The sequence below is a fragment of the Neoarius graeffei genome, chromosome 2 (assembly GCF_027579695.1).
Source record: "Neoarius graeffei isolate fNeoGra1 chromosome 2, fNeoGra1.pri, whole genome shotgun sequence".
NCBI classification, from domain to species: Eukaryota; Metazoa; Chordata; class Actinopteri; order Siluriformes; family Ariidae; genus Neoarius; species Neoarius graeffei.
Window position 1 is genome coordinate 60,420,378 of NC_083570.1, and position 25,327 is coordinate 60,445,704.

General features: G+C 39.2%; 1 protein-coding gene across 2 annotated transcripts in view; it reads left to right on the plus strand.

Annotated features, from left to right (window-relative positions):
• The window catches only part of mon2 (MON2 homolog, regulator of endosome-to-Golgi trafficking), a 95,134-nt gene that overhangs the window by 30,430 nt on the left and 39,377 nt on the right, over positions 1 to 25,327 (plus strand). For both annotated transcript variants that reach the window (XM_060914577.1, XM_060914578.1), the window contains exons 2-11: positions 3,138 to 3,201; positions 3,494 to 3,621; positions 18,333 to 18,464; positions 19,114 to 19,243; positions 21,130 to 21,227; positions 21,959 to 22,084; positions 22,232 to 22,429; positions 22,612 to 22,736; positions 24,343 to 24,479; positions 24,729 to 24,882. In XM_060914577.1, coding sequence (XP_060770560.1) covers positions 3,138 to 3,201; positions 3,494 to 3,621; positions 18,333 to 18,464; positions 19,114 to 19,243; positions 21,130 to 21,227; positions 21,959 to 22,084; positions 22,232 to 22,429; positions 22,612 to 22,736; positions 24,343 to 24,479; positions 24,729 to 24,882 — 1,292 coding nt within the window. The remainder of the gene's footprint in view (positions 1 to 3,137; positions 3,202 to 3,493; positions 3,622 to 18,332; positions 18,465 to 19,113; positions 19,244 to 21,129; positions 21,228 to 21,958; positions 22,085 to 22,231; positions 22,430 to 22,611; positions 22,737 to 24,342; positions 24,480 to 24,728; positions 24,883 to 25,327) is intronic.

The window sequence follows — 25,327 nt, forward strand, 5'->3', positions numbered from 1 at the left end:
CAGACATTTTCCAAATTAAAATGCATCACTTCAGAGAAACTGTAGGCCTCTTGTTAAGGGATGTTACTTGTTACAGGTCTTTTCTACATGTGAATGTAAAGGTTGATCAGGCATATACACTCACCGGCCACTAATAGGAACTCGTTCTTGATTCTAAGATTCCTGTTCTTGGCTGCAGGAGCGGAACCCAATGTGTTCTTCTGCTGTTGCATGCTGAGATGCTTTTCTGCTCACCACGGTTGTAAAGAGTGATTATATGAGTTACTATATCCTTCCTGGCAGCTCGAACCAATCTGGCCATTTTCCTCTGACCTCTCTTATCAACAAGGCGTTTGTTTCCACCCACAGCACTGTTGCTCACTCGGTGTGTTTTGTTTTTCGCACCATTCTGTATAAACTCTTGAAACTGTTGTGTGTGAAAGCCCCAGGAGATCAGCAGTTTCTGAAAGACTCAAACTAGTCCATCTGGCACCAACACCCATGCCACAGTGAAAGTCACAGAGATCACAATTTTTCCCCATTCTGATGTTTGAAGTGAACATTAACTAAAGCTTTTGATTTGTGTCTGCATGATTATATGCATTGTGCTGCTGTCAAGGGATTGGCTCATTTAGATAAGGGTTGTTTTACAATCAGGGTACAAAGTTTGTGTCACAGGGGTCCAAAATTCAAATTGATTCAAACTGGTTTTAAAAAAAACTATCAAATCTGCACTTTTGGAAATTAATACACATATGAACATAGGCATGTATAATAGTTTGTATTATAACAAGATTAAGTGTAGCTTTAAGCAGGGCTGGGAGAAACAAATGAAGTGATTCTCGGAGAGGACATTTTTTATTTTTATTTTTTTGACAATTCAGAATCCACTACTTCCATAGTGCTTTTAAATATAAGGCTGTAAGCTTTGTGTTAGTTGTCTCTAATATTTATGTCCCAATATCTTGACCACATTTTAGGATGAAAATAATCATTTTAGATATGTTATTTTATATTGAAAAATTAGCTGTCTCGGAGAGGACATTTTTTTGACACAATTACATACTAATTTGATCAAAATAGTCTGAAAACTTACTGGCATTCAACATTAAAACTTAACTATGTTTCCAATGATATGGAACCAAATATGTGTTTTATGGTATAAAGAATGATGTAAGTGCATCCCTTTTGGAGCTACCTGTGGTCAAAAAAGCACTTTTTCTAAATGACACGAGTAATTTTGCTAAATATGACATATATTGCCAAACATTCACCAAAAATAACGTTATCACCAAATTTTTTTTTTTGCATGGTAAATAGAGCTATCACAGGGCTACAATAAACAACCAAGTTTATTTAGTCAAGCCTTTTGATATTGAAGATAATAAGTGTTAAATGTGATTTTTAGCTTGCGTACCCTGATTGTAAAACAACCCATAACTGCATGAAACAGATGATGTATGGGTGTTCCTAATAAAGTGGCCGGTGAGTGTATAATGTAGCTAGCTGGCTGTGATGCTCTTAAAATAAATAAATAAATAAAGCCCCAGTTAGCAGACAAAGGACTTTGCACAATGGAGTGTAGATGGCTCAGTTTGTCTGTAGGCCGTAATGCAGTTCTTGTGCACAGTGGTTGGTTTGACCTCGTATATCAGTGCTATTAACGCCTACATAACTACATGACTTTGTATTTCCCCTGATTAAGCACCCAAGTTAACTTCTCAGCAGGTTTGGTAAACTGGAGACCCCTTGCTACAGAACAAACAAACTGATCAGGGCTAAATGATGATCCCTGTATTGTTTTTACCTGTAGGTGCTTATCAGGGGCGCCGCCAGAAATTTTGGGCCCCATGAAAGATTAGAATTTTGGGCCCCCCCAACTTTGCCCACCCTCGTCACAATTGCACTATTGTCATTATTTGACTTTTGATAGCCCATGGACCTTGAGTTTGTGACTTTGTTATTACATTTTATGTATTAACCTACCAGGGACAAGTTTGATGCATTTAAATGAACTCCATACTCAGTAGCCTTACAAATGTTACCCATAAAAGACAGGAAACATATTATTATAAATTTATTTCAAAGTGACACGGAGTGACATTTCAATTTGATCAATTACGTACGTATTTCTTCATATGTTGTAACCTCTATCCCTCTTATGTGTGCTGCGCTTTCTCCAGCTCCTCAATTTGAAACCAATGGTTTAGAACGTGTGAACATTCCACACACGTAACCATGTCAAACACTTGACTGGTGTCCGTTATTAGCAACACTTTAATCTAGCAAACTGTATATGGCGCTCACTCATTAAAAACTTCAATCCTAAAGCATTTATGGGTTGTATTGCTGCTTACCTCCTTCTCCAAAGGGGGGTTCAGTGGTTTGGTAGGGCGGAGGTCCCCCTGAGGCTGAATCTGTGCATATTTAGGGCACCCCATTAATTATGAAACTGGTTATTAGCACTAGTTATTAGCACCAGCATAATGTAATATTTCATCTTGTTTATCACACAAGTCAGTTCAGTTATTAAAATGGAAAAAATGTCACTGTACAAACTGTAAAAGTGTTCTCTTGATAGGCTAATCCAACCACGTTCATACTGTTCATTTACCATTCGCTAATATTTTGAACACACGTGAGCGATAGCTACCTTTCTTTGGGAAAAACTGAGTGACCAGTTGCCTGCCTCTCCGGTCCCTCTCAGCTTTCAGCTGCCTTTCTTTACGTTTTTGACAGCCACTCTTCATATTTAGCGATCATAGACTGTACGCACTCCACTGCTGGCTGGCTGCTGCACCGCGACACAGCAGCAAGTAGCGTTGCACTGATCAGCACACAGATTTAACGCATCGTGCTTCTACCAGAACTGGACCGTACCATTTCGCAAAAGGGGGAGGGTTAAATGACTATGTTGAAGAACCCAAGAAATAGACAACCTTGTTCAATTAGCTCATTTTACTAGATGGAATATTGCATTGTTGTTATTTCAAAAGTCTTATTAAAATCATTAAAAGCATATTATCAGCCCCTTAAAGGGCCCCATGGCAGTGCTGGGCCCCTAGAATTGTTCTAACCTTTCCCCCCCTGGCGGCGCCCATGGTGCTTATTGAGAAACTGTATTTTGAAAAATAAAACTCCCTTTATTTTGTTTTCAGGCTGCAGAATCTGGCATTGTTAAGATTAAGACAATAGCTGCAAGAAACACGGACATCCTTGCTGGTAAATATGCTCATTATTTTAAAATGTTTTAAAGTTAGATGAAAATATTTTCACTCCCAAGTTCCATAAATTTATAATTTGGCATTGCACATGCTATATTTATTCATTAGTTCTGAAAATCTTGGAGGAGATCACTCCAGTGAGATTATTGGTACTGCTTGGACACTGTCAATTATTTTATCTCCTGTAATCTTCATTGTTTGTTCTGTACAGTTGTCTGTTTCCCTTCAAGAAAAATGCCAAAGAAGAATGCAGGAACTTGTTTTTATTTGCTGATGTTATCTTTCCTCAGCTCTGAAAGAGAATAGCTCTGAGGTGGTGCAGCCCTTCCTGATGGGCTGTGGAACTAAAGAGCCCAAAATCACCCAGCTGTGTCTCGCTGCCATTCAGAGGCTCATGTCCCATGAGGTGGTGTCAGAGGTATGTTCTGCTTCACATGTCTTTAACCATACCAAGTTCTAATACACGTGTGCAGTATCATGCAGTGGTTCTTGCATGTCATAAAGTAGGCATATCAAGTGAAAATTCAAATTCAACATGGTCCAAAATGGGCCTCATTACCAAATGAGAGCAAATGTTTTTTCTTAATAAATTTATTTTACAATATATTTATATGAAAATTGGCAGGCACATAGATGGTTGTACAACCCCGATTCCAAAAAAGTTGGGACAAAGTACAAATTGTAAATAAAAACGGAATGCAATGATGTGGAAGTTTTAAAATTCCATATTTTATTCAGAATAGAACATAGATGACATATCAAATGTTTAAACTGAGAAAATTTATAATTTAAAGAGAAAAATTAGGTGATTTTTTTTTTTTTTAAATTTCATGACAACACATCTCAAAAAAGTTGGGACAAGGCCATGTTTACCACTGTGAGACATCCCCTTTTCTCTTTACAACAGTCTGTAAACGTCTGGGGACTGAGGAGACAAGTTGCTCAAGTTTAGGGATAGGAATGTTAACCCATTCTTGTCTAATGTAGGATTCTAGTTGCTTAACTGTCTTAGGTCTTTTTTGTCGTATCTTCCGTTTTATGATGCGCCAAATGTTTTCTATGGGTGAAAGATCTGGACTGCAGGCTGGCCAGTTCAGTACCCGGACCCTTCTTCTACGCAGCCATGATGCTGTAATTGATGCAGTATGTGGTTTGGCATTGTCATGTTGGAAAATGCAAGGTCTTCCCTGAAAGAGACGTCGTCTGGATGGGAGCATATGTTGCTCTAGAACCTGGATATACCTTTCAGCATTGATGGTGTCTTTCCAGATGTGTAAGCTGCCCATGCCACACGCACTAATGCAACCCCATACCATCAGAGATGCAGGCTTCTGAACTGAGCGCTGATGATAACTTGGGTCGTCCTTCTCCTCTGTTTGTCTATGTTCTATTGTGAATACAATATTAGTTTTTGAGATTTGTAAATTATTGCATTCCGTTTTTATTTACAATTTGTACTTTGTCCCAACTTTTTTGGAATCAAGGTTGTATACTGAATACAAAGTTTGAAAAATTAGTAAAAGCACATGATGCAATTTAGTGTTTAATTAGCATTAATTATGCTAATTAGGTAAAACCGTTAAATCAGTACACTCTCCTCTTCAAAGTTTCCCCGAATGGCTTTATTTGTGGAATATAAAGCTGATCTTAACTCTCATTTATACATCACAAAGAAGGCGAAATCAATGTTAATTATAAATACATTTATAAAATACCGTATTTTTCGGACTATAAGTCGCACTTTTTTTCATGGTTCGGCTAGCCATGCGACTTATACTCCGGTGCGACGTATATATGGTTTTTTTTTTTCACCGCGGAATAACTGGAGCTGATGCTGAGTCTGACGACAGCCACGCAGAAGAAGAGGAAACGGCGCTTCGTCTGCCGCTGGAGTTGGCAGAGTTGTTCAGAAGCGACACCGAGGATGAGGAATTCAATGGATTTGCTGATTTGGAGTGAAATCGCCAGCTTGATAAACTTGATTGACCTGTGTTTTATTATTAATGATAGGGCTATAGTTATTTAAATAAGTTATGTAATGATTTTAGGCAGTGCTTAATTTGTGAAGTGGGAGGTCCCAGAACGCAGGAGGTGGGTGGGTCCGGTCGACTCAAAAAAAAAAAAAAAGGCGGGGGGTGGTTTACTATAACTTTACGCACACGCGCTTATTGTGTGTGTAAAATAATAATAATATCAGACATTATGATCTTAGAAAACGCTTTAGTGACGAACAGTTACAGACAGTAATATGTCGTGATATGTTATAAAATATTATTTTTATTAGGCTATATATTAAATTATATATTAAATTTATCTTCTAAAATAACAGACTACTTATATCACAACCGGTTTATTTCACCATTGGAGATCAGATCACACAAGACATGAGTTAAATTACTCTTTTTAAGGATTTAAGTAGGGGATTTAAAAGCGGTTGTTGTTTTTTTTTCACTAGACGGTTGTCTTTGGAGATGATAGACCTATAGCCTACTTGACCTCTGATTTAATGAAATAAAATTCGACAAAAATGAAGAATGACTCTCCTCGATGATGACTACAGCTTTAATAACAAAGATGAAAGAGCCATGGGGCGATAATAAGCCCTACCGGTAAAAATAATCTAAAAGCAAACTGATTAATGCATCAGTAATAGGCTACTAATATTAGTTATAATAATAATAATATAGGCGATTAGTAATAACGATAGTGATAGTATTAAAGATAGTAGTAGATATTTAAAATAATCAGACTAGGCTACTTACAGGGCAAAGGGCGCGTTATCACTGCTCAGCTGTTCGTTTATTAAATAAACAATGCAGTCGCGCAGTAACCACGCGCCGCTTATCAGATACAATCACAGATTCCATGGATAGAATAACCCTTCAAAAAAGTGAGACTTATAGTCCGGTGCGACGTATATATGTTTTTTTCATCTTCATAATGCATTTTTTGGCTGATGCGACTTAAACTCCGGAGCGACGTATAGTCCGGAAAATACGGTATGCATAAGGCCACACCAATTTAATTAGTTGGTTCTCGGATTTTTTCAGGAAAAGTATGAAGCGAGCGAGCGAAATAAAATTAAAAAAATGCTCTGATGTAGAGCTGTGCAATATATCGTATTTTTATCGCGATATCGATATTGGTGTCAAACGATATCAAAATTCATAATATCGATATGAAACGATTTTTTGTCATTTGTCGAAAGGGACGTGCACAATATTTCTACAATGGCAATAAAACAACAATAACATTGACGTGACAGTAAGGTAAAACGAACCCTTCTGTCCCCTAAGGCACACCGTAGCCTTGCATACGTCATCCATTCTACTCCCGCGATATCTCCGCAACAGTAAAAAATCAATTCTTCTGTTTTCATACGTGTCGGGTGATTTGATATATTGATTTGTTAATATGTTGTTTGATTTGCTTGCTAATAGTTATAATAATACAATTAACATTTACGTCATATTTTTGGATGTGGGACTGGGTAATGTAAAAATGGCATCTACGGAAGAAAACAAGCACAACAATATTAGCACATATCCAGCTTGCTAGCTGTGTTAGATGTGTTAAACCGTGTGTATTTAAGTGGAATAATTGCGAGTCGTCCTGTGGTCAAGGCAGCGTTTTAAGGTAAGGCAATTTGGTTATTAATGTTGCCCGCCGCGGCATGTTTACTTGGGTTCATTTGATTTTGACTTGTGCATCTGCAGCTAGCATCATGCTTTGAAGTAGGTTCTGCTAAGGACGGGTTTATTGCGCGATGTAGACGGACTCGGATGTAATTACATTGTTTTTAAAATTCCGTGCGCTTAAAACGGTGTCCCCCTGCTAATCATGTAGCCCTAATCATGTGTTGCTTTTACTTTTCTTAATGGCGAGTGAAATCTCTCTGCAAATGGTATTTCAATGCTGACATGCCAAAAAGATAGCGGAGTCCACATTTGGAAGATGAAGGAAGAGAAGCCTGATGCTTGAAAATAGATCGCTTAATCCACAACGCATATCTGTATTTGAGACATAACCTGCAACTAGTGGGGATGTTTTGGAATGACTGTGCATGGGGTGTTTTTGGCCACAGAACACTAACCCACAGTAGTAGGAGGACTACTGGGTTCGTGGATTTTGTCTGTTGACTGAGCGACGCATGGTGTTTGCCTTGTGCCATTTCACGGAGCATCTAGCCGCAGTGCCACCTACACTTTCAGGGAATGTTTACATGCCGCTGAGCTATTTTCATGTATGTTAATTCTTAAGGACTTGTCTCTATATTGTGCGTGTTCACACACGGACTGGCCATCGGGAGTAGCGGGAGTTTTCCCGGTGGTTCAGTGTGGGCCGGCGGAGAAAAAAACAAAACAGTTGCGCGCTGGCCTTTAATATGATAAGCAATGTTAACAGTTTGTTAAAGAAACTGTTAACATTGCTTATCATATTAAAGGCCAGCGCGCAACTTTTTTTTTTTTTTTCTCCGCCGGCCCACAAACTCCCGCTACTCCCAATGGCCAGTCCGTGTGTGTGCGTGTTTTAATGTTGGTGTCTTAACAACACACAAGCTTACGTTGTAGTGTGTGTGTGAGAGAGAGATTTTATCCTTGGCTGGCTACGAGCCAGTGTGGACGTTACGCAGTAATCACTGGTAATACCAGCGCTGGCTCCAGCCTCTGTGATCGGAAATGTTGAGTGAGGAGAACGTGAGCCTTGTGCAGGCTATAGGACCTATGCAAAGTACGCGCTTGCACAGTAAATAGTTTAAGTAAAAGGCGTTTCAGGGTACAACGGGAAGGGTTGACAGGTAGCCTATGAGGCCTGTACTATAAAAATGTGGCCCGGTGCCTCAGGTGTTGATGATCAGGGCTTTAAAAAAAGGTGTATAAATATCGTTTTAAAAATCGCGATATCGATATATACTGAAAAAATCGTGATATTGATTTTTTCCAATATCGAGCAGCCCTACTCTGATGGTAAAATTAGCGGTGGAAATAGAGGGCTTTCATAATAGAGAAACAAAACAAAGACAATACATTATTGTTACACATTTCATATGGCTCTTTTAATAGCTTATCTTATTTCCACCCATATGCATTAAGGATAATTGAAAATAAAAGTCTGAAACAACAGTCTTCATTTTTTCCTTTTATTTGTGTAAACAAGCCCCCAAGGGGAACTCAAACAACTGTGCCTGACAAGTCACATTCAAATTTAACCGAGATGAATATTAATCAACGTGCAGTTAGGTGAATCGGGCTAGAGTAAGAGCAGATTTTTTTTTGCATGAGAAACAGGAGGTGTGTTGCGTGAGGGCATGAGAGGGCAGTCATACGCGTGTGTCTCACGCTCACTACATAACAGTCGGCAGCCCTGCTCAAGAGGGATGCTACCCAGAAAAAATGAACAAGGGAATAAACCCAGTAGGCCTACAGTAAATTTGTGTCATGTATTGTCCTTGTCAGCAGGGCTAGCTCTGGCTGCACATCTTTTATCAGGCAAACCAGTAAACAGAGGCTAAATAAATGATTGAATTACAGTCAATTGAACATCTACAATGCACAGAAAAAAAGATTTGACCAGGAGTAGGCTACTTCTGATGGCTAAATACTTCGAATGATTTTTTGTTTGCCCCTCACATCAATCAGTGAAATATATAAATCAAACCCACCTCCACAAAGTTGTTGTCCAAGTTGGCCCATCGCAGGGTAACAAGCTCACAGCATCTTGAGTACAACTGTACAAAGTTTTCCCCCTCATGAATTTCGACACACCTGTTAAAGATTTTACGCTTCTGTTCGCTGAATATCCTAACAATCACAAACAGGCTTTGCAGGATTCCCCTCCACAGGCATGTTTCTTCCACAAGTCTTTATCTAAAGTGAAAGGGGCGATTTGATTGGTTTTCCATGTCACGTGACCTCAACCTGCAGTCTTCAGTATTTTGAACCATCAGCCACGATGTTTTTCTGTTGGTGGGAGTTTGATTTCAATTTTTTTTTTCATTTTGCATTTTCTTCAAGCGGCGATTCCGAGAACCAACTAATCGAATTGGTGTGGCCTAAATAAGCACTGAATGTCATTCACATCTACCGTTCGCTATCAAAGTAATAAAATAATATTTCTAATACCCTCTATGCTCTGTAGGGCTTTGTATTTCTAAATAGGGCCTACTAGTGTTTGTTAAATAATGTAAATCATTCTTCTTTCAATTAATATTCACAGCTTTCAAGGCGAACCTTGAAAATTCTGTGTGAGATTCACATCCAATAAACAGTTCCATTTAATTGAATTGAAATTGACACGTTTCTGAATTCCGTTTTTTTAAATCTCATTCCAACCACTAAGATTTCAATATTTTTCATCAAAACAACTACAGTTATATTCTAAGATATTGTTATTTACATGAATCAGTTTGATTTGAAAAAATAAGTAGGTAAAGCTATGAAAACTCACTTCAAAGTCTCCTGTGAATCATAACGTCAAAACTAGCAGACGTAAAATTTTGCTGAATACTTCTTCAGAAATGGTGAGCGCTACTGAACACCCCTATAAAAGTTACCTGATTTTGATATTCATGAGTAATCCAGTCAGAAAACGATCAGAAAAGAGTCTGACCACTTTCCCGTGACTCAAAAAAGCACTGGCAGTTTCCCGACGTTATGCGAGCAGAATGTACTCTCTGTTTTACCAAATTCAACCTGCCGTTGCTCCCAAAGTACTGAACAGATCTTAACGGAATAAATTTCTTTGGAAAGCAGAGATTATAAGCTTTTTAATGATTGTATTCACGATAGAAAATATTCGAGAGTTAAGCAATGACAGATTTGGAAACTTAAATGAGCGTCTGCATGCACAATTTTCACAGCACGGCCAGCGAGCGTCTGATATGCCTATATAAAGTATTTAAAGAGTAACTTCAGTGGTCTTTTATTCCTGTGGTCACACCCCTCTGTTCACCAGCTGCTCAATGCCCTGCCATAATCACTGGGATTCACCAACAGAAAGACACAATACCACATGATTCATTTGCTGTGAGAAGCTACAGTTGCAGTCTCAAGTTTACTTACTTGAGCATTAATGTCATGGCAATATTGTGATTTCAGTGATTTCTTTGAACTGTTCTTTTTCTGTGGCAGGATGATTGCACAATATACATCTTTTGATAGTTAAAAACGAATTTGGTGCACAAGCTTGAATTTATTTTGGGTTTTCTGAAATAATCACAGGGTCAATATTAAGCATATATGGTTAAATGTACATACAGTACACCTAATATTTGGTTGAGTGTCCAACCTCAGCCAAATATTAGGTGTACTGTATGTATATAGCAAGTTTCACCTTGACTAGACGCTTTTGGTCACCATTAACAAGCTGCTGGCAGAATTCTGGTTGGATATTTGTCCACTGTTAAAAAAAGAAGAAAACTTTATTCGTCACATGCACACTTCAAGCACAGTGAAATTCATCCTCTGCATTTAACCCATCTGAAGCAGTGAGCGCACGCGCGCGCACACACTCAGAGCAGTGGGCAGCCACACCAGAGCACCTGGGGAGCAGTCAGAGGTCAGGTACCTTGCTCCAAGGGCACCTCAGCCCAAGGCCGCCCCACGTCAACCTAACTGGATTGTGGGGAAACCGGAGCACCTGGAGGAAACCCACCCAGACACGGGGAGAACATGCAAACTCCACACAGAAAGGCCCTTGCTGGCCGCTGGGTTCGAACCCGGAACCTTCTTGCTGTGAGGCGACCGTGCTAACCACTACACCACCGTGACGCCCTGTTCTTGGCAGAATTGGTATAGTTCAATTAAATTTGTGTGCTACCTGGCACAGACCCAACTTTTAAACACAGTCCACATATTTCTGATAAGGTTCAGGTCAGGATGTGTTTTAAGCTCAATGTTCACTTGAGCCTTTCCACAACAAGCTTTGATGTGTGTTTTGGGCTCATTGTCCTGTTGGAATACCTAATTGTGTCTACGTTTCAACCATCTCGCTGATGATTTGTTATGCTGGAGGATTCTGAAGTTCATTATTCCATCTACTTTGTGCAATGCAGCAGTTCCACTGGCAGCATGACTGCCCAAGAGCATGATGCTACCACCACCATGCCAAACAGTTTGTACAGTGTTCCTCTGTACTTTGTGGCATTGTGGTCAAACAGCTAAATCTTTGTCTTATCTGACCATAAAACTTTCCTCCAAATGCAAACTTTAGTCGTGCTTGAATGTGTTGATGTAAAACTCACTTGACTGTAGCCATTGTTCTAGCAGCTTCCAGTTCATGGCAGGCCTGTGCCTTGGTGGCTTCTGAGTTATTCCTGACCATCTGAACCAGTTTCCCCTCAGCTGAGGTGACAGTTTGGGTCTTTGCCTGGAAGAGTGGCTACACCCACCAAGAATTTGTACTTGCATACAGTTGTTTGAACTGATGATCTTGGAATCTGCAATTGTTTAGAAATGGCTCCAAGAGGCATTCATGACTTGTGTAACTCTGTGATCCTCTTTCTCAGATCTGCACTGAGCTCCTTGGACTTTCCCATTGTACTGTGTGTTGGTGACAGTGACTGTTGTCAAACCAACAAACCCCTTTTATGTTTTCACAGAGTCGCTACCAGCTGTAGTGAACCATGATCACTAACAGGAAGTTAAGAGTCCTTAGCAAGTTAAGACATTTTGCAACTTTCAGTACCAATGAAATTATAATCTAAGTGGATGTATGTCTGTATGTATGTATGTTTTTGACCCTGTATGTATAATTTTGACCTTGTGTTCATTTCGGAACACCCAAAATAAATTAAAACTTGTGCACCGAATTCTCGTTTTTTTTTTTTTTTTTCTCCTTTAAAGTTGTATGTTGTACAGTCATTCTACCAAAGGAAAAGAGCAGTACAAATAAGTCATTAAAAGCCCAATACTACCATGATATTCATGTCCATGGTGTGCGTATGTAAACCTCTGACCACAACTGTATATGGTAGAAAGGCTATTCTGGAACAGGCTATGTTACCCATCTCGCATCTTCTGTTTAAAAATAAAGCATGTCTGCATGTTTTTCAAATGTGAGCCAATGGCATGCTGAGAACGATTAAAAGTGAAAAGCTCACTGAAGTGTTATAACCGACATCACTTTAACAAATGCTTATTTTAAACCAGGCTTACACATGTTAAGTTTATTTTGTGAGGCTCATAAACTGCATTTGAAGATATCTTATGATAATGCTTATTTATAATAATCTGACACTCCTGTCAATTTGCACTATATATTTACTTTGCCTATTGTGAGAGAGCACCGAAATGAAACTTTGAGCTCTAATCAGTGATTGATATCCCAGCCAGTTTGAATTATATGAACGACTGGCAGGTGATTTGAAACAGGAGTCTTGGGTAGTGTGAATTAAAAAGCTGGACCTGCATCAGAATTAAAGATTGCAGCTTCATTTCTTAATTTTTGCTGTTTGGTGCTAGGGTTGGGATAGATTGCACTAGCATGGTGGGTTTCTAGTTGAATGATATTAAAATGTTTTTTGGAAAACGTGGTGCCTACAGCTTTAGGATCAAGAAACATGAAGTGTGTAGCTCATAATGTGGTTCCTTTTCGTCTGCTTTGTTTCCTTTATAAACCTTAAATAGCCTGCTGTCTGACTTCAGAGCAGTGCAACAAAACATCATCTGATGCATCTTAGTTTTGTCAGGGCTCACAAACAGATAAAACTACAATTATCTTTGCTCACAAAATATGCATAGGGATTTAAAATTAGAAAATTAAAACGATGTTTTTCAGGGTGACTTTACTGTGCAAGAATTCAGTAAGTACAGTTAGGTCCATAAATATTTGGACAGAGGCAACATTTTTCTAATTTTGGTTCTGTACATTACCACAATGAATTTTGAACAAAACAATTCAGATGCAGTTGAAGTTCAGACTTTCAGCTTTAATTCAGTGGGTTGAACAAAACGATTGCATAAAAATGTGAGGAACTAAAGCATTTTTTTTAAACACAATCCCTTCATTTCAGGGGCTCAAAAGTAATTGGACAAATTAAATAATTGTAAATAAAATGTTCATTTCTAATACTTGGTTGAAAACCCTTTGTTGGCAATGACTGCCTGAAGTCTTGAACTCATGGACATCACCAGACGCTGTGTTTCCTCCTTTTTAATGCTCTGCCAGGCCTTTACTGCAGCGGTTTTCAGTTGCTGTTTGTTTGTGGGCCTTTCTGTCTGAAGTTTAGTCTTTAACAAGTGAAATGCATGCTCAATTGGGTTGAGATCAGGTGACTGACTCGGCCATTCAAGAATATTCCACTTCTTTGCTTTAATAAACTCCTGGGTTGCTTTGGCTTTATGTTTTAGGTCATTGTCCATCTGTATTATGAAACACCGACCAATCAGTTTGGCTGCATTTGAGCACACAGTATGTCTCTGAATACCTCAGAATTCATCCGGCTGCTTCTGTCCTGGGTCACATCATCAATAAACACTAGTGACCCAGTGCCACTGGCAGCCATGCATGCCCAAGCCATCACACTGCCTCCGCCGTGTTTTACAGATGATGTGGTATGCTTTGGATCATGAGCTGTACCACGCCTTTGCCATACTTTTTTCTTTCCATCATTCTGGTAGAGGTTGATCTTGGTTTCATCTGTCCAAAGAATGTTCTTCCAGAACTGTGCTGGCTTTTTCAGATGTTTTTTAGCAAAGTCTTTTTATTCCTGAGGCTTATGAGTGGCTTGCACCGTGCAGTGAACCCTCTGTATTTACTTTCATGCAGTCTTCTCTTTATGGTAGATTTGGATATTGATAGGCCTACCTCCTGGAGAGTGTTGTTCACTTGGTTGGCTGTCGTGAAGGGGTTTCTCTTCACCATGGAAATTATTCTGCGATCATCCACCACTGTTGTCTTCTGTGAGTGTCCAGGTCTTTTTGCATTGATGAGTTCACCAGTGCTTTCTTTCTTTCTCAGGATGTACCAAACTGTAGATTTTGCCACTCCTAATATTGTAGCAATTTCTCGGATGGGTTTGTTCTGTTTTCGCAGCTTAAGGATGGCTTGTTTCACCTGCATGGAGAGCTCCTTTGACCGCATGTTTTCTTCACAGCAAAATCTTCCAAATGCAAGCACCACACCTCAAATCAACTCCAGGCCTTTTATCTGCTTAATTGAGAATGACATAACGAAGGAATTGCCCACACCTGCCCATGAAATAGCCTTTGAGTCAATTGTCCAATTACTTTTGGTCCCTTTAAAAACAGGGTGGCACATATTAACGAGCTGAAACTCCTAAACCCTTCATCCAGTTTAATGTGGATACCCTCAAATGAAAGCTGAAAGTCTGGACTTTATTTCCATGTCCATTAATAACTATAACCTGAATATGTTTCAGTAAACAGGTAAAAAAAAAAAATTTGTGTCAGTGTCCAAATATATGTGGACCTAACTGTATCTCTGCTGCTGTTCACTACAGTGTGTGTGCACGTGTAGTTTATAAAACCTTGTTTCCATTTTATAATGAGCTTATTTACAGCCGCTAACTTGTCTACAGTTCTGACATCAGTTTTGAAACAAAGACTTCAGTTTTGAGATTTAAATGTTAATGCTAGCAATTTGCAGCTACAGCCGACTTGTAACTAGCTTCTGGTATTTTCCACTGTAATAAAGTTACATGTACATAACACACATTGTATTTATTTGGCCATATCCCCTCCAGGACACAGGCGATACTATCACAAATCTGCGATAGGATAGGATGATGGTGCTGAACTTCAATTTATGTTTGATATCTTTGGAAGAAGTTTTATTCAATAATCAATGCCGAATCATACGTCGTTTCCACTTGCTGTGTTCCAGAAAATCTCTGGAAAACTGAAAGCAAAACAAAAAAATGAATAAAAACAGCCTAAAGATGTTTTGAAACCACTATTGTATATTAAGACATAAATCAGATTCCTTAGTTTCATTTCAGTACTGAGATAAAAGCATGATTTTAAAACTGCCTTCTGTTGTTTTCTCTAGTTCCTAGTTCTCTAGTTCCTCTTAGCCTACAGTAAACCTCCCACCTCTGTATAGCCTCTATACATAGCCTCTACATAACCATACATCTGCGAGGCCTGATTTACAGTCCAGTCTCAGTTGAGTAAGGTAAAGGAGTGTCTGTGTCAGATAGACCAGCACAAAGCAGTGTTTTGACCATGTGGGAATGAATAAGCCTCAGTCTGTGCATGAACTGATGTCAAGGTTCTCAACTGTCAGGCCAACACCCAGTCTTTTAGTCAAATATGCGAGTGTTTTGTATTTAGTTTTTCCTTTTTTTTTTTTTTTTAACGTCGGGGATCTTCCAAATGAAAGATAATAAGCTTAATAGCTCAGATTAAGACAATGGTTTTATTGTTTTACATTTTTATTGGATGTTTTGTGGTTAAATGTAGTTAAATGTTTGAATGTAGTTTACTGAAGTTTGGAAGAAAGGCCACACCTGAAATTCCTCACGTCTAACGACAATTAAAATTATATATATGCATACACACACACACACACACACACACATACATACATACATACATACATACATACATACATACACCTTTTTATTATTTTTTTTAATCAATTTGTTGTCAGTGATGAGTTTTTGCAAAGGTGTCTAGCCTTCTAGTAGAAAGCAGAAGCTTCCTAGATGTGCAGCCTAAGTTCTCTGATGGGGACAGGACTCTCTATGATTTTAGATTAGATTTGGGATGGCAAGATGCTTATACAGGTAGTTGTCGACTTACGGGTATGACCTACGTGACTTGCGACCGATCGACTTTACGACCGTCTGGTTATGACTGGCAAGTATTTCCCAGCTGAGCGTACGACAGTTTCCGCCCCAGCTCCAGGCAGCACCTCTCGCCACGTACAACAGTTTCCGCCCCAGCTCCAGGCACACTCGCAGTCTCTCTCGCGCTCCCTCGCGCACTCCGCCATACAGTTTCCGCCCCAGCTCCTGGTTTATGAAACGAGCAAATGCTCCCGCCAGCCCGAGCGCTGCAACAACTAATGGTGACGTAGACGACCCACAGCCAAGCACCAGTGATGCCAGCGGTCACTAAGTTTTGTATTTTGCTATGTTTTACATTTGTATTTTGGTATGTTTCAAACTAAAATGTTTTCTATTTTTCACACCTGTATTTCGTATTTTTTGTTTTGCACATATTAAACGAATTGTACTGTACGCAGTGTAGTATGCAGTGTTTGACTTAAACCAAATAATGAGCCAAAGTAATGAAATGAGAAAATGTTGATAAAATAAGACTTTAAGATGATTACAATATCATTACACATCACAATATACTTGCGTTCATTTAACACAGGCCGACTTACGACCAGATCGGTTTATGACCGGTCATTCGTAACCAAACGCAGTCGTAAGTCGACGACTACCTGTATATCTTGACACATCTTTTTATTTATTTATTTATTAATTATTTCTGATCCCCCCCCCCCAGGATAATTTGATTTCAGAGCGTTTTCAGAACAAATGATCAGTAACATTTAAAGTAAAATGCTCTAGTTTACTCTTCCCAACCCCCCCCCCCCCCCCCCCCCAATTATGTATCGGTTTATGAAATAAATTAAAAAATAAAAAATATTTAAAGTGATAATCGGCTAGATGTAATTTGTTAGTTTGCAGGAGGTATTATCCAGATCACACTTTTCTGTGGCTGATGGTGAAATAATAATCGGTCAGAAACAGTGCATTTCATGATAAAAGTGATATTGCTACAAGATTCTCTGAGCTTTTATTTCATACGAGCAGTAGTTTAATTGCTAGCATTTGTTCTGTCACTGTCAGTATATTTTATTTCAAAACTATCTTTTATGTCATTTAAAATAAAAAAAAATGTGACAGTTCTAGACTATAACGTTTGTCATCAGAGATATTTAATACTGTTTTCATTTTCACAGTTCACAGGAGGATTATTTTATTTATTTATTTTTTTAAAGTAGTCTAGGGCAAGTTAATATGATTATGAAATTTGTGTGTTGAATTGTTCATGAAACAACTGACGTATCAAAGCAGTAATAGTTCTCATCGCATCCATATTGTTTTTTCATTCAGTGTTTTCAGTGCTTAATCTGCTTCTTAAACTAGAATTGATTAATTGAATGCATGTTCAGATGAACTAGACTGCATAGACATTTAAGGGATCTAACTAATGTTGTAATATCTGTGCTCTATGGAAATGAACAGAACAAGAAAGGAATACAGTAATAGAAAGGTCTTCAGTTGCAACTGATATTCAACTGTATATGGCAGTTAATGAATAAGCCTTAAGCCTATTTTTTTTAAAGAGCTTTTTTCTTTTTTTTAGTGATGGTGCACAATTTTGAGCCAGTTTTTATATACAGTGCCCTCCACGATTACAAGTATTAGAAAGATTAGTGAAAAGGGTTGGGGAAAAAAAGTTTTTCTGAACTTACGGAAGTTAAATAAATACCAAATTTCTTGTGTAAGTGCTCCTACAAATGATTTATAAATAAATCAATTTGTATCCAGCTTGATAAAATGGGGCACAATGTTTCCATGGTTGTGGCAAAAAAAAAACCAGACTTGGATAACTTTTTTTTTCTATTTTTATTACGTTTTAGTTGAAGCAATAACGCATCATTTTGACAAAGTGTTGCGTTATAATAGATCAGTCATCCTAACATTTTCATATTTTTATTAGTAATACTATGGAGGGTGAGGACATATGAACTAGCCACCTGCTGCTCATGTTGCATTACAGGGTTGCTGAACAGAGTCACAAATGAGACACCCACAGTTGGCTACTATGGTTCTGATGCCACCTCATTCACTCAGAGCATGGCCAATTTTGGTATCTTGGATTCCTGGCCACGGACGGCTGTGGCGTCATAAAAATCTCAAAATGATAGGACAAACACACTTCTGTTGCACCACTTGGAAGCCTGTAATTTGAGCATGTTAAGGATTTTCTGTAATATATATAAAAGGAAAAATGCAGCAAATAGCCAGTCTAAACGGTCACTTCCCTCATACATCATGGCATAGGGTCAGTAAACGTATTTGATGGCGCATGGACATCACGTACCATCGATTCCGGTGTGAAATGCTCTGAATGTGTCTCTTTTCAGGCAGCAGCAGGAAACATTATTAATATGTTGTGGCAACTGATGGAGAATGGCCTAGAGGAATTAAAGCTTCTACAAACAGTTCTCGTACTTCTTACCACCAACACAGTAGTGCACGATGAAGTCCTCTCAAAGGTACCATGCATATAAAACACACACACCCCTATCGTAAACATGAGTCCAAAATACTGTAATCATATTTCCAAGATACTGTAATGTAGGACTTGTAACATACTTTGGAACATGATTGGGTATTTTTCATGGGGTTTTAAACCCAGGTAACATCAGTAGTGACTACCTGTATTGTAAAGTCTGTATTGTGTATTTTATTTTCTTTAATTATTTTTGTGAGATGAGTAGCATCTTAGTTTTAGAGATGATAAACTTGTCAAAGTCTGTATGGACAGAAAATCAGACATTCTGTCCAATTACAATTCAGGGTGTATGGATGACTCCAAAGTCTGTGTTTATTTATCTCTTGTGTGTGTAAAAAAATAAATAAATTTAAAAAATAATTAAAAAAAAAAAAAAAAATATATATATATATATATATATATATATATATATATATATACATACACACACTTCTTACAAGTGAAGATGGGCAGCGTGTCCAGTTGTTATCTGTTTGATAAGGAAGTCTACTTTGCTCTCTAAATGGGTTTGATTAGTTTTAATTGACCTCTTAGCAATCAGTGTAATCAAGCAAAGAAAATTGTTTTCTAGCATACTAGGGACTATGTTCTCTAGTTCCTCATGTGCATTGTCTCCTGTTCTTTTCCAGGCCATCGTGTTGTGCTTCCGTCTTCACTTCACTAAAGACAACATCACCAACAACACGGCAGCAGCTACAGTCAGGCAGGTCGTCACTGTGGTATTTGAAAGGATGGTCGCAGAGGATGAGAAATTCAAAGGTATTTGAGAAAGTGTACTGGTTTTTGTGTTTTATGTTAAGCCTGGCAATTAGCTGCTCAGCCCTATAGAAAAAGAAGTGCTTGTACTGCATTGGAATAAAGTAGGGGATCTGTTAGTGGGTATGGACCATGAGTTGTTAGCAGCAATGCAACAGTGTAGTGAATAGTCACACTTGGAGGAACTTAACTTGGCCTTTTTTATTTTTTTCTCCCCCTTCCTCTTTGTGTGTGTGTGTGTGTGTGTGTGTGTGTGTGTGTGTGTGTAAAAAAGTTGAGGCCCATCAGAGAGGACTGCTGATGGCCAGCTACTGTAACGTTCTGACAATCAGAGCATAATAAAGAAATATGGCATAGTATGCTACAGTTGATGTAGGTGAACCTTGGTAAAACTTATGCAGGATCCTCCACTCAGCACAACTGAGCGAATGCTTAATCCATTTCATAGGACAGCCACTCAAGCAAGTGGCTCAGCTATTCTCAGTGTACCAGGTTAATTCAAGAGCTCTTGTGGATCTTGAAGCTGCAACCTGATAATAGGGCATGCATAATGGCTGCAAGGGCAGAAGTACAGGCCTTAGTGCTGACATCACTGCTTCTAGTAGGTCTCACATGTAGTACAGGCAGTAAGATGAAGTTGTACATGTAAATCTGTGCAGCATACACAGGAATAGAAGTACAAGAATCGACAGGCTGACAGACAAGTTTGCAAAGTGTATGATACTCTGCATGTAAGTTGCATTCCTAATATATAGGCACGTATATGACAGGTCTAGAAATGCATACGATACACCCTCTAGCTACTGCTGATTGCCATTAGCGTTATCAGGGGAAAGGATATAGAATGTACAGTGTGTTGTTGTTTTTGTAGCCTAGTATATTAACATAATATTCAAGAACCCTAAAGACACATGGTAAATTTTATATACTTATATTTTTTGGCTTCATAATGCTATAAGTCAACAGTAGCTAAAGAGTGTGTTGGCTCATGGTATGATTCACACAATCCTTGCTTCTGAAGCAAGCCACCCTGCCAATCCAGAATGTAAGGAAGTAGAGCACAAGGTTACGTATGTAAATCTGGTTCTACGACTGAGTGGAGGACACCCAAGCCTCCTGGATTAGTCACGTTGACTAAAATGCCCAGAGGACAAGTGTGACTGCAGGTGATAACTTTGCTGTTGATATTAGATCTGAAGGTAAACCACTCTGGTGGTCTTAGAATCAAAAATACATGTGCAGTCTTCGTTTTTTTTTTTTTTAAACATTTTATAGACTTGAATCTGACCCCCCCCCTTTTTTTTTGTGTGTGTGTGTGTGTGTGTGTGTGTGTGTGTGTGTGTGTGTGTGTGTGTGTGTGTGTTCAACATGCATACTATTATGCTGACTTGGGAGAGGTGTTTTTTTTTTAAGCAGTTAATAAAAAATTAGAGGGTCTTCTTTGAAATGAAGCCCAAAGATATACTGAGATTTAGTTTGCTTAAAAGTCATTTTTAGCTCCATCAAGTGCTTCACCATCTCTTGGTCCTTGACATTTCCTGACAACACTGACAATGAGAGAGGTACACATCTTTGTATCAACTATGTGTCGATATAAGGTTTATAACAAATTTACAATGATTTGGGAATGCTTTCCTGTTACTAATTAATCCCATTATTTTCTGAAAACAATAAGCTTTTCGTGCCAATGGCCCTATGTATTCTTATTGTTTTGTTGTATTTGTTAGATTTTTTTAAATGCAAATTTCTGTTAAAAAAAAATAAATAAATAAACCCTTTATCATCTTATTTTTTTAGGAAAGAATGTGATTCATTTTTGTATATGACTAAGTTTCCAGGTCACACCTTGTATCTCTGTGTTGATTACTCTTATTTGTTTTTCCTATCAGGCATGGCAGAGCAGCCGCCTGTTATTCAAGCTAACAGTAACCGCAGGTCTGTGAGCACCCTCAGACCAAGTGCTAAAGATGCCTACATGCTATTTCAGGTACAGATTGAACAATCACAGGAAAAAAAAATCACCATCTTGCTTTTTTTAAGCCATCCTTTACTTTGCAGATTTTTATACAAGTGTTTTATTGGTCGGTTGATCATTAGAGTTTGGGGATCATATTTTCAGTTAAAGCCAAAAATATTAGAAAAGCGAAAAGGGTATGCTATTAGGATGCTAATTTATTTAGTGTTGTCCTGGAACTGTCAGTGTGATGTGAGGGAGAATGTGCCATATATAAGTTCTGCTTCACTAAAGCCAGTATCTCACTGGGCTGCGACAGCCTGCGACTAGCTGGAGACACAACAATTGCGATAAAATATGCAAATTCAGTTCTCGCACTTCGGCCAGTATCTCACTGGGCTGTGACAGCCTGCGACTAGCTGGAGACACAACAATTGCGATAAAATATGCAAATTCAGTTCTCACACTTCAGCCAGTATCTCACTTCACGGAAACTGACTTGAGAACGGTTCGTGACAGCTTTGCGACACTAGCGACGCATTTGTGGCTATTTTGAGAGAAATTTTGTCGCACAAGTTTTTTGAACATGTTCAAAATTTCAGCGACGAAGGAGCGACACTTTGTGACTCATGCGAGGAAATTGAGAAGCCCTGTGAATGTTTCAAGACACTTTTGAAACTCTCTCGCGAATTACGTCCGCAATTTGTCGCAAGCTGTCGCAGCCCAGTGAGATACTGGCTTAATCCTTCATCCTTGTGATATAGGACCTGTGCCAGTTGGTGAACGCTGATGCCCCCTACTGGTTGGTGGGAATGACGGAGATGACTCGAACATTTGGGCTGGAACTTCTGGAGTCTGTTTTAAATGACTTCCCTGGAGTTTTTCTACAAGTAACTGCATACAAATTATGTTTAACCTAATTTAGATGTCTAAAACATTTTGAGATGGAATTTTTTTTGCTTTACATACAAAATCAGCATTGTTTCCCATATGAGTGTAACTGTTCTTTAAAAACCGTATGTGCTGTCCCACCACAGCACCCAGAGTTCAGTTTCCTGCTGAAGGAGCGTGTGTGTCCTCTGGTGATCAAGCTTTTCTCACCCAACATCAAGTTCCGTCAGGGCAGCAGCAGTAGCGCTGCTTCACCTGCCCCAGTGGAGAAACCCTATTTCCCCATCTGTATGCGCCTGCTGCGGGTTGTCTCTGTACTGATCAAGCACTTCTACAGCTTGCTGGTGAGAAATGTCTCCACACTGCATCATTACACGTCCCTGCAGCTTTACATAACAACATGGGCAAAGGGCCAACACTTGCGGTTACACCAGTACAGATGCTCTGAAGCAGATTTCCTTGATTGCTCTTGTACTCTGCCTTTGTACTCATTTTGATCAAATTATAACTGTATGCTGTCGGATAGGTGACGGAGTGTGAGATCTTCCTGTCTCTTCTGGTGAAGTTTCTGGATGGTGAGAAGCCTCAGTGGCTCAGAGCTGTGGCTGTGGAGTCAGTACACAGGCTCTGTGTGCAGCCACATTTATTGCGGTGAGAACCTACACACAGAGGCCATGCTATTAAAGGTTCTGACTGCAAAGTTGAATTCTGGGCAAAAATGTCTAATTTCTATTGCTGCTGGAGTTTTGAGATGTTTCATGTTTATTTGAATTTGATTTGAAGTTTTATTTGAGTTGAAATTGAGGCGCTTCGCTGCTGCACGTGTAAATATTTTGCTGACCTAAAACGCATCCTGCATTTTACGATTCCGGAGATTGCCGAAGCAAGTGAGCAACAAGATCACATGACCACCGTGGGGCGTGTTTGACCTACTTTTAGCCAAAACAAGTCAGCCTGGGCAAACATGGCAGACTCCGCTCTCCTGCCAGCTAAAAGTCAGTGGAAAAGAAAAGGAAAATATGAAAGCGAGTCAGCCAGAAAGTGCAGCAGAAAAGTGATGGAAATCAAAAGGTTGTCGTGAAGGGACAGATCGATCGCTGGAAATGACTGAAGGATGAAACAGGCGCTACATCTGATGAAGAATTTGCAGCGCTTGTCTTGGCTAGGTGAGTCTGAGTATGGAGTTATACACTTAATGTTTTGATCTTACAGAGAAAGAAACGATAACACAAAAGCAGTAACAGAGAAAGGATTTATTCGTCTTTTGTTTCACAGATCTATTTGTGAATGTCAACCACCGGTTACATACACTACCGTTCAAAAGTTTGGGGTCACTTTGAAATTTCCTTATTTTTGAAAGAAAAGCACTGTTCTTTTCAATGAAGATCACTTTAAACTAATCAGAAATACACTCTATACATTTACCACTCTATAATGTGGTAAATGACTATTCTAGCTGCAAATGTCTGGTTTTTGGTGCAATATCTCCATAGGTGTATAGAGGCCCATTTCCAGCAACTCTCACTCCAGTGTTCTAATGGTACAATGTGTTTGCTCATTGCCTCAGAAGGCTAATGGAGGATTAGAAAACCCTTGTACAATCATGTTAGCACAGCTGAAAACAGTTGAGCTCTTTAGAGAAGCTATAAAACTGACCTTCCTTTGAGCAGATTGAGTTTCTGGAGCATCACATTTGTGGGGTCGATTAAATGCTCAAAATGGCCAGGAAAATGTCTTGACTATATTTTCTATTCATTTTACAACTTATGGTGGGAAATAAAAGTGTGACTTTTCATGGAAAACACAAAATTGTCTGGGTGACCCCAAACTTTTGAACGGTAGTGTACTTGCGACTCAAAACTCTCCGAGGTTGATGCAGAGTCGCACTGTTTTCTGTGTGTTGCCATCTTGATGTGATGCCGTTCCATAGTTATGCTAACTAGTTCAAACTCCTTGTGTTTGGTTGTTTCTGTGGGGCCATACTGCTCAAGAGGTAGGATATTCAGTCCCAAAATGGAGGAAAGTGACCCCCAGCACATCAGAATGATCACATCTCGCCCACGTGATATTGTTCTTGTGAGACACAGAAAAATGCCTTGAACAATTTTAAAAAAAAATAAATCAAAAACGTGAGATGACTTTGCAGTCAGTACCTTTTAAGTCCCTATGTCTCAAGTATGATTTTTGTGATTATCATTTGTGCATGTCTACTCTGGCTCTCATATGTTTGCTGTATGTGTCTCTGTGCTATGTGTAGGTCTTTTTGCCAGTCCTATGACATGAAGCAGCACTCTACCAAAGTATTCAGAGACATCGTCAATGCCCTTGGTTCTTTCATCCAATCTCTTTTCATTGTACCCAGCATAGGAAATGTTTCTGCTATCACACCTGCAGGTCTATCTCTCACCCCTCTCTCTCTCACTCTCTCTCTCTCACACACACACACACACACACACTCTGACACTGGAATTTTATAAAGAAAGACAACTACAACTTCTATTAGTGCATAATTCATAGTTGATTTAATTTCTTTCCTTATTTGTTTTTCTCTCTCTCTCTCTCTCTCTCTCTCTCTCTCTCTCTCTCTCTCTCTCTCTCATTTCTTTTCCTGTGTGCACTCTCTCCTTTCTTGCTTTCTCTCAGGTGGTTCAGTATCAGGTGTCCAGGCTTCAGCTCAGGGAGGCTCAGGAGCAGCAGGTGGCCCTGGGAGTCTGAGCACCCAGGCTGCCTTTGAGTACCGTGGCATGTGGATCCCCCTAATGAGCGTCAGTGTGCAGGGCAGTGCCAAAGCCACCTAGTTAGTAACTTTCTCCTTCCTGCACTCACTCCTAACATTAAACACACATGTCTTCGCAAGGTTTCAATTTCCAAAAAATCATCCTCTCAGTTAGAATTAGGGATGCACCGATACTGGTATCAGGCCGATACTGTGCTTATATATTCGTAAAAAGTCTCTGATACCACTTAATGGCAACATCATGTTAAACTTAAGGCTGCGGTCAGAGGGTGTTCTGTCGTTTTTGCTGCCCTAAGAGATTTTTGTATCGAGCAAGAGATTTGTCAACTGGAAACAGGAAGTAGAACACTGGTATAGGCTAAGTAGTGATTCCACACAGAGGAGATGTCAGCAGTGTGGGCATATTTTATAATAAGGGACGACGACAGAAGTAAGCTTGTTCTGCTAAAGTGGCAAGAAGAGGAAGGGAGTACACATCATTTAACACGAGCAATTTGATCAAACC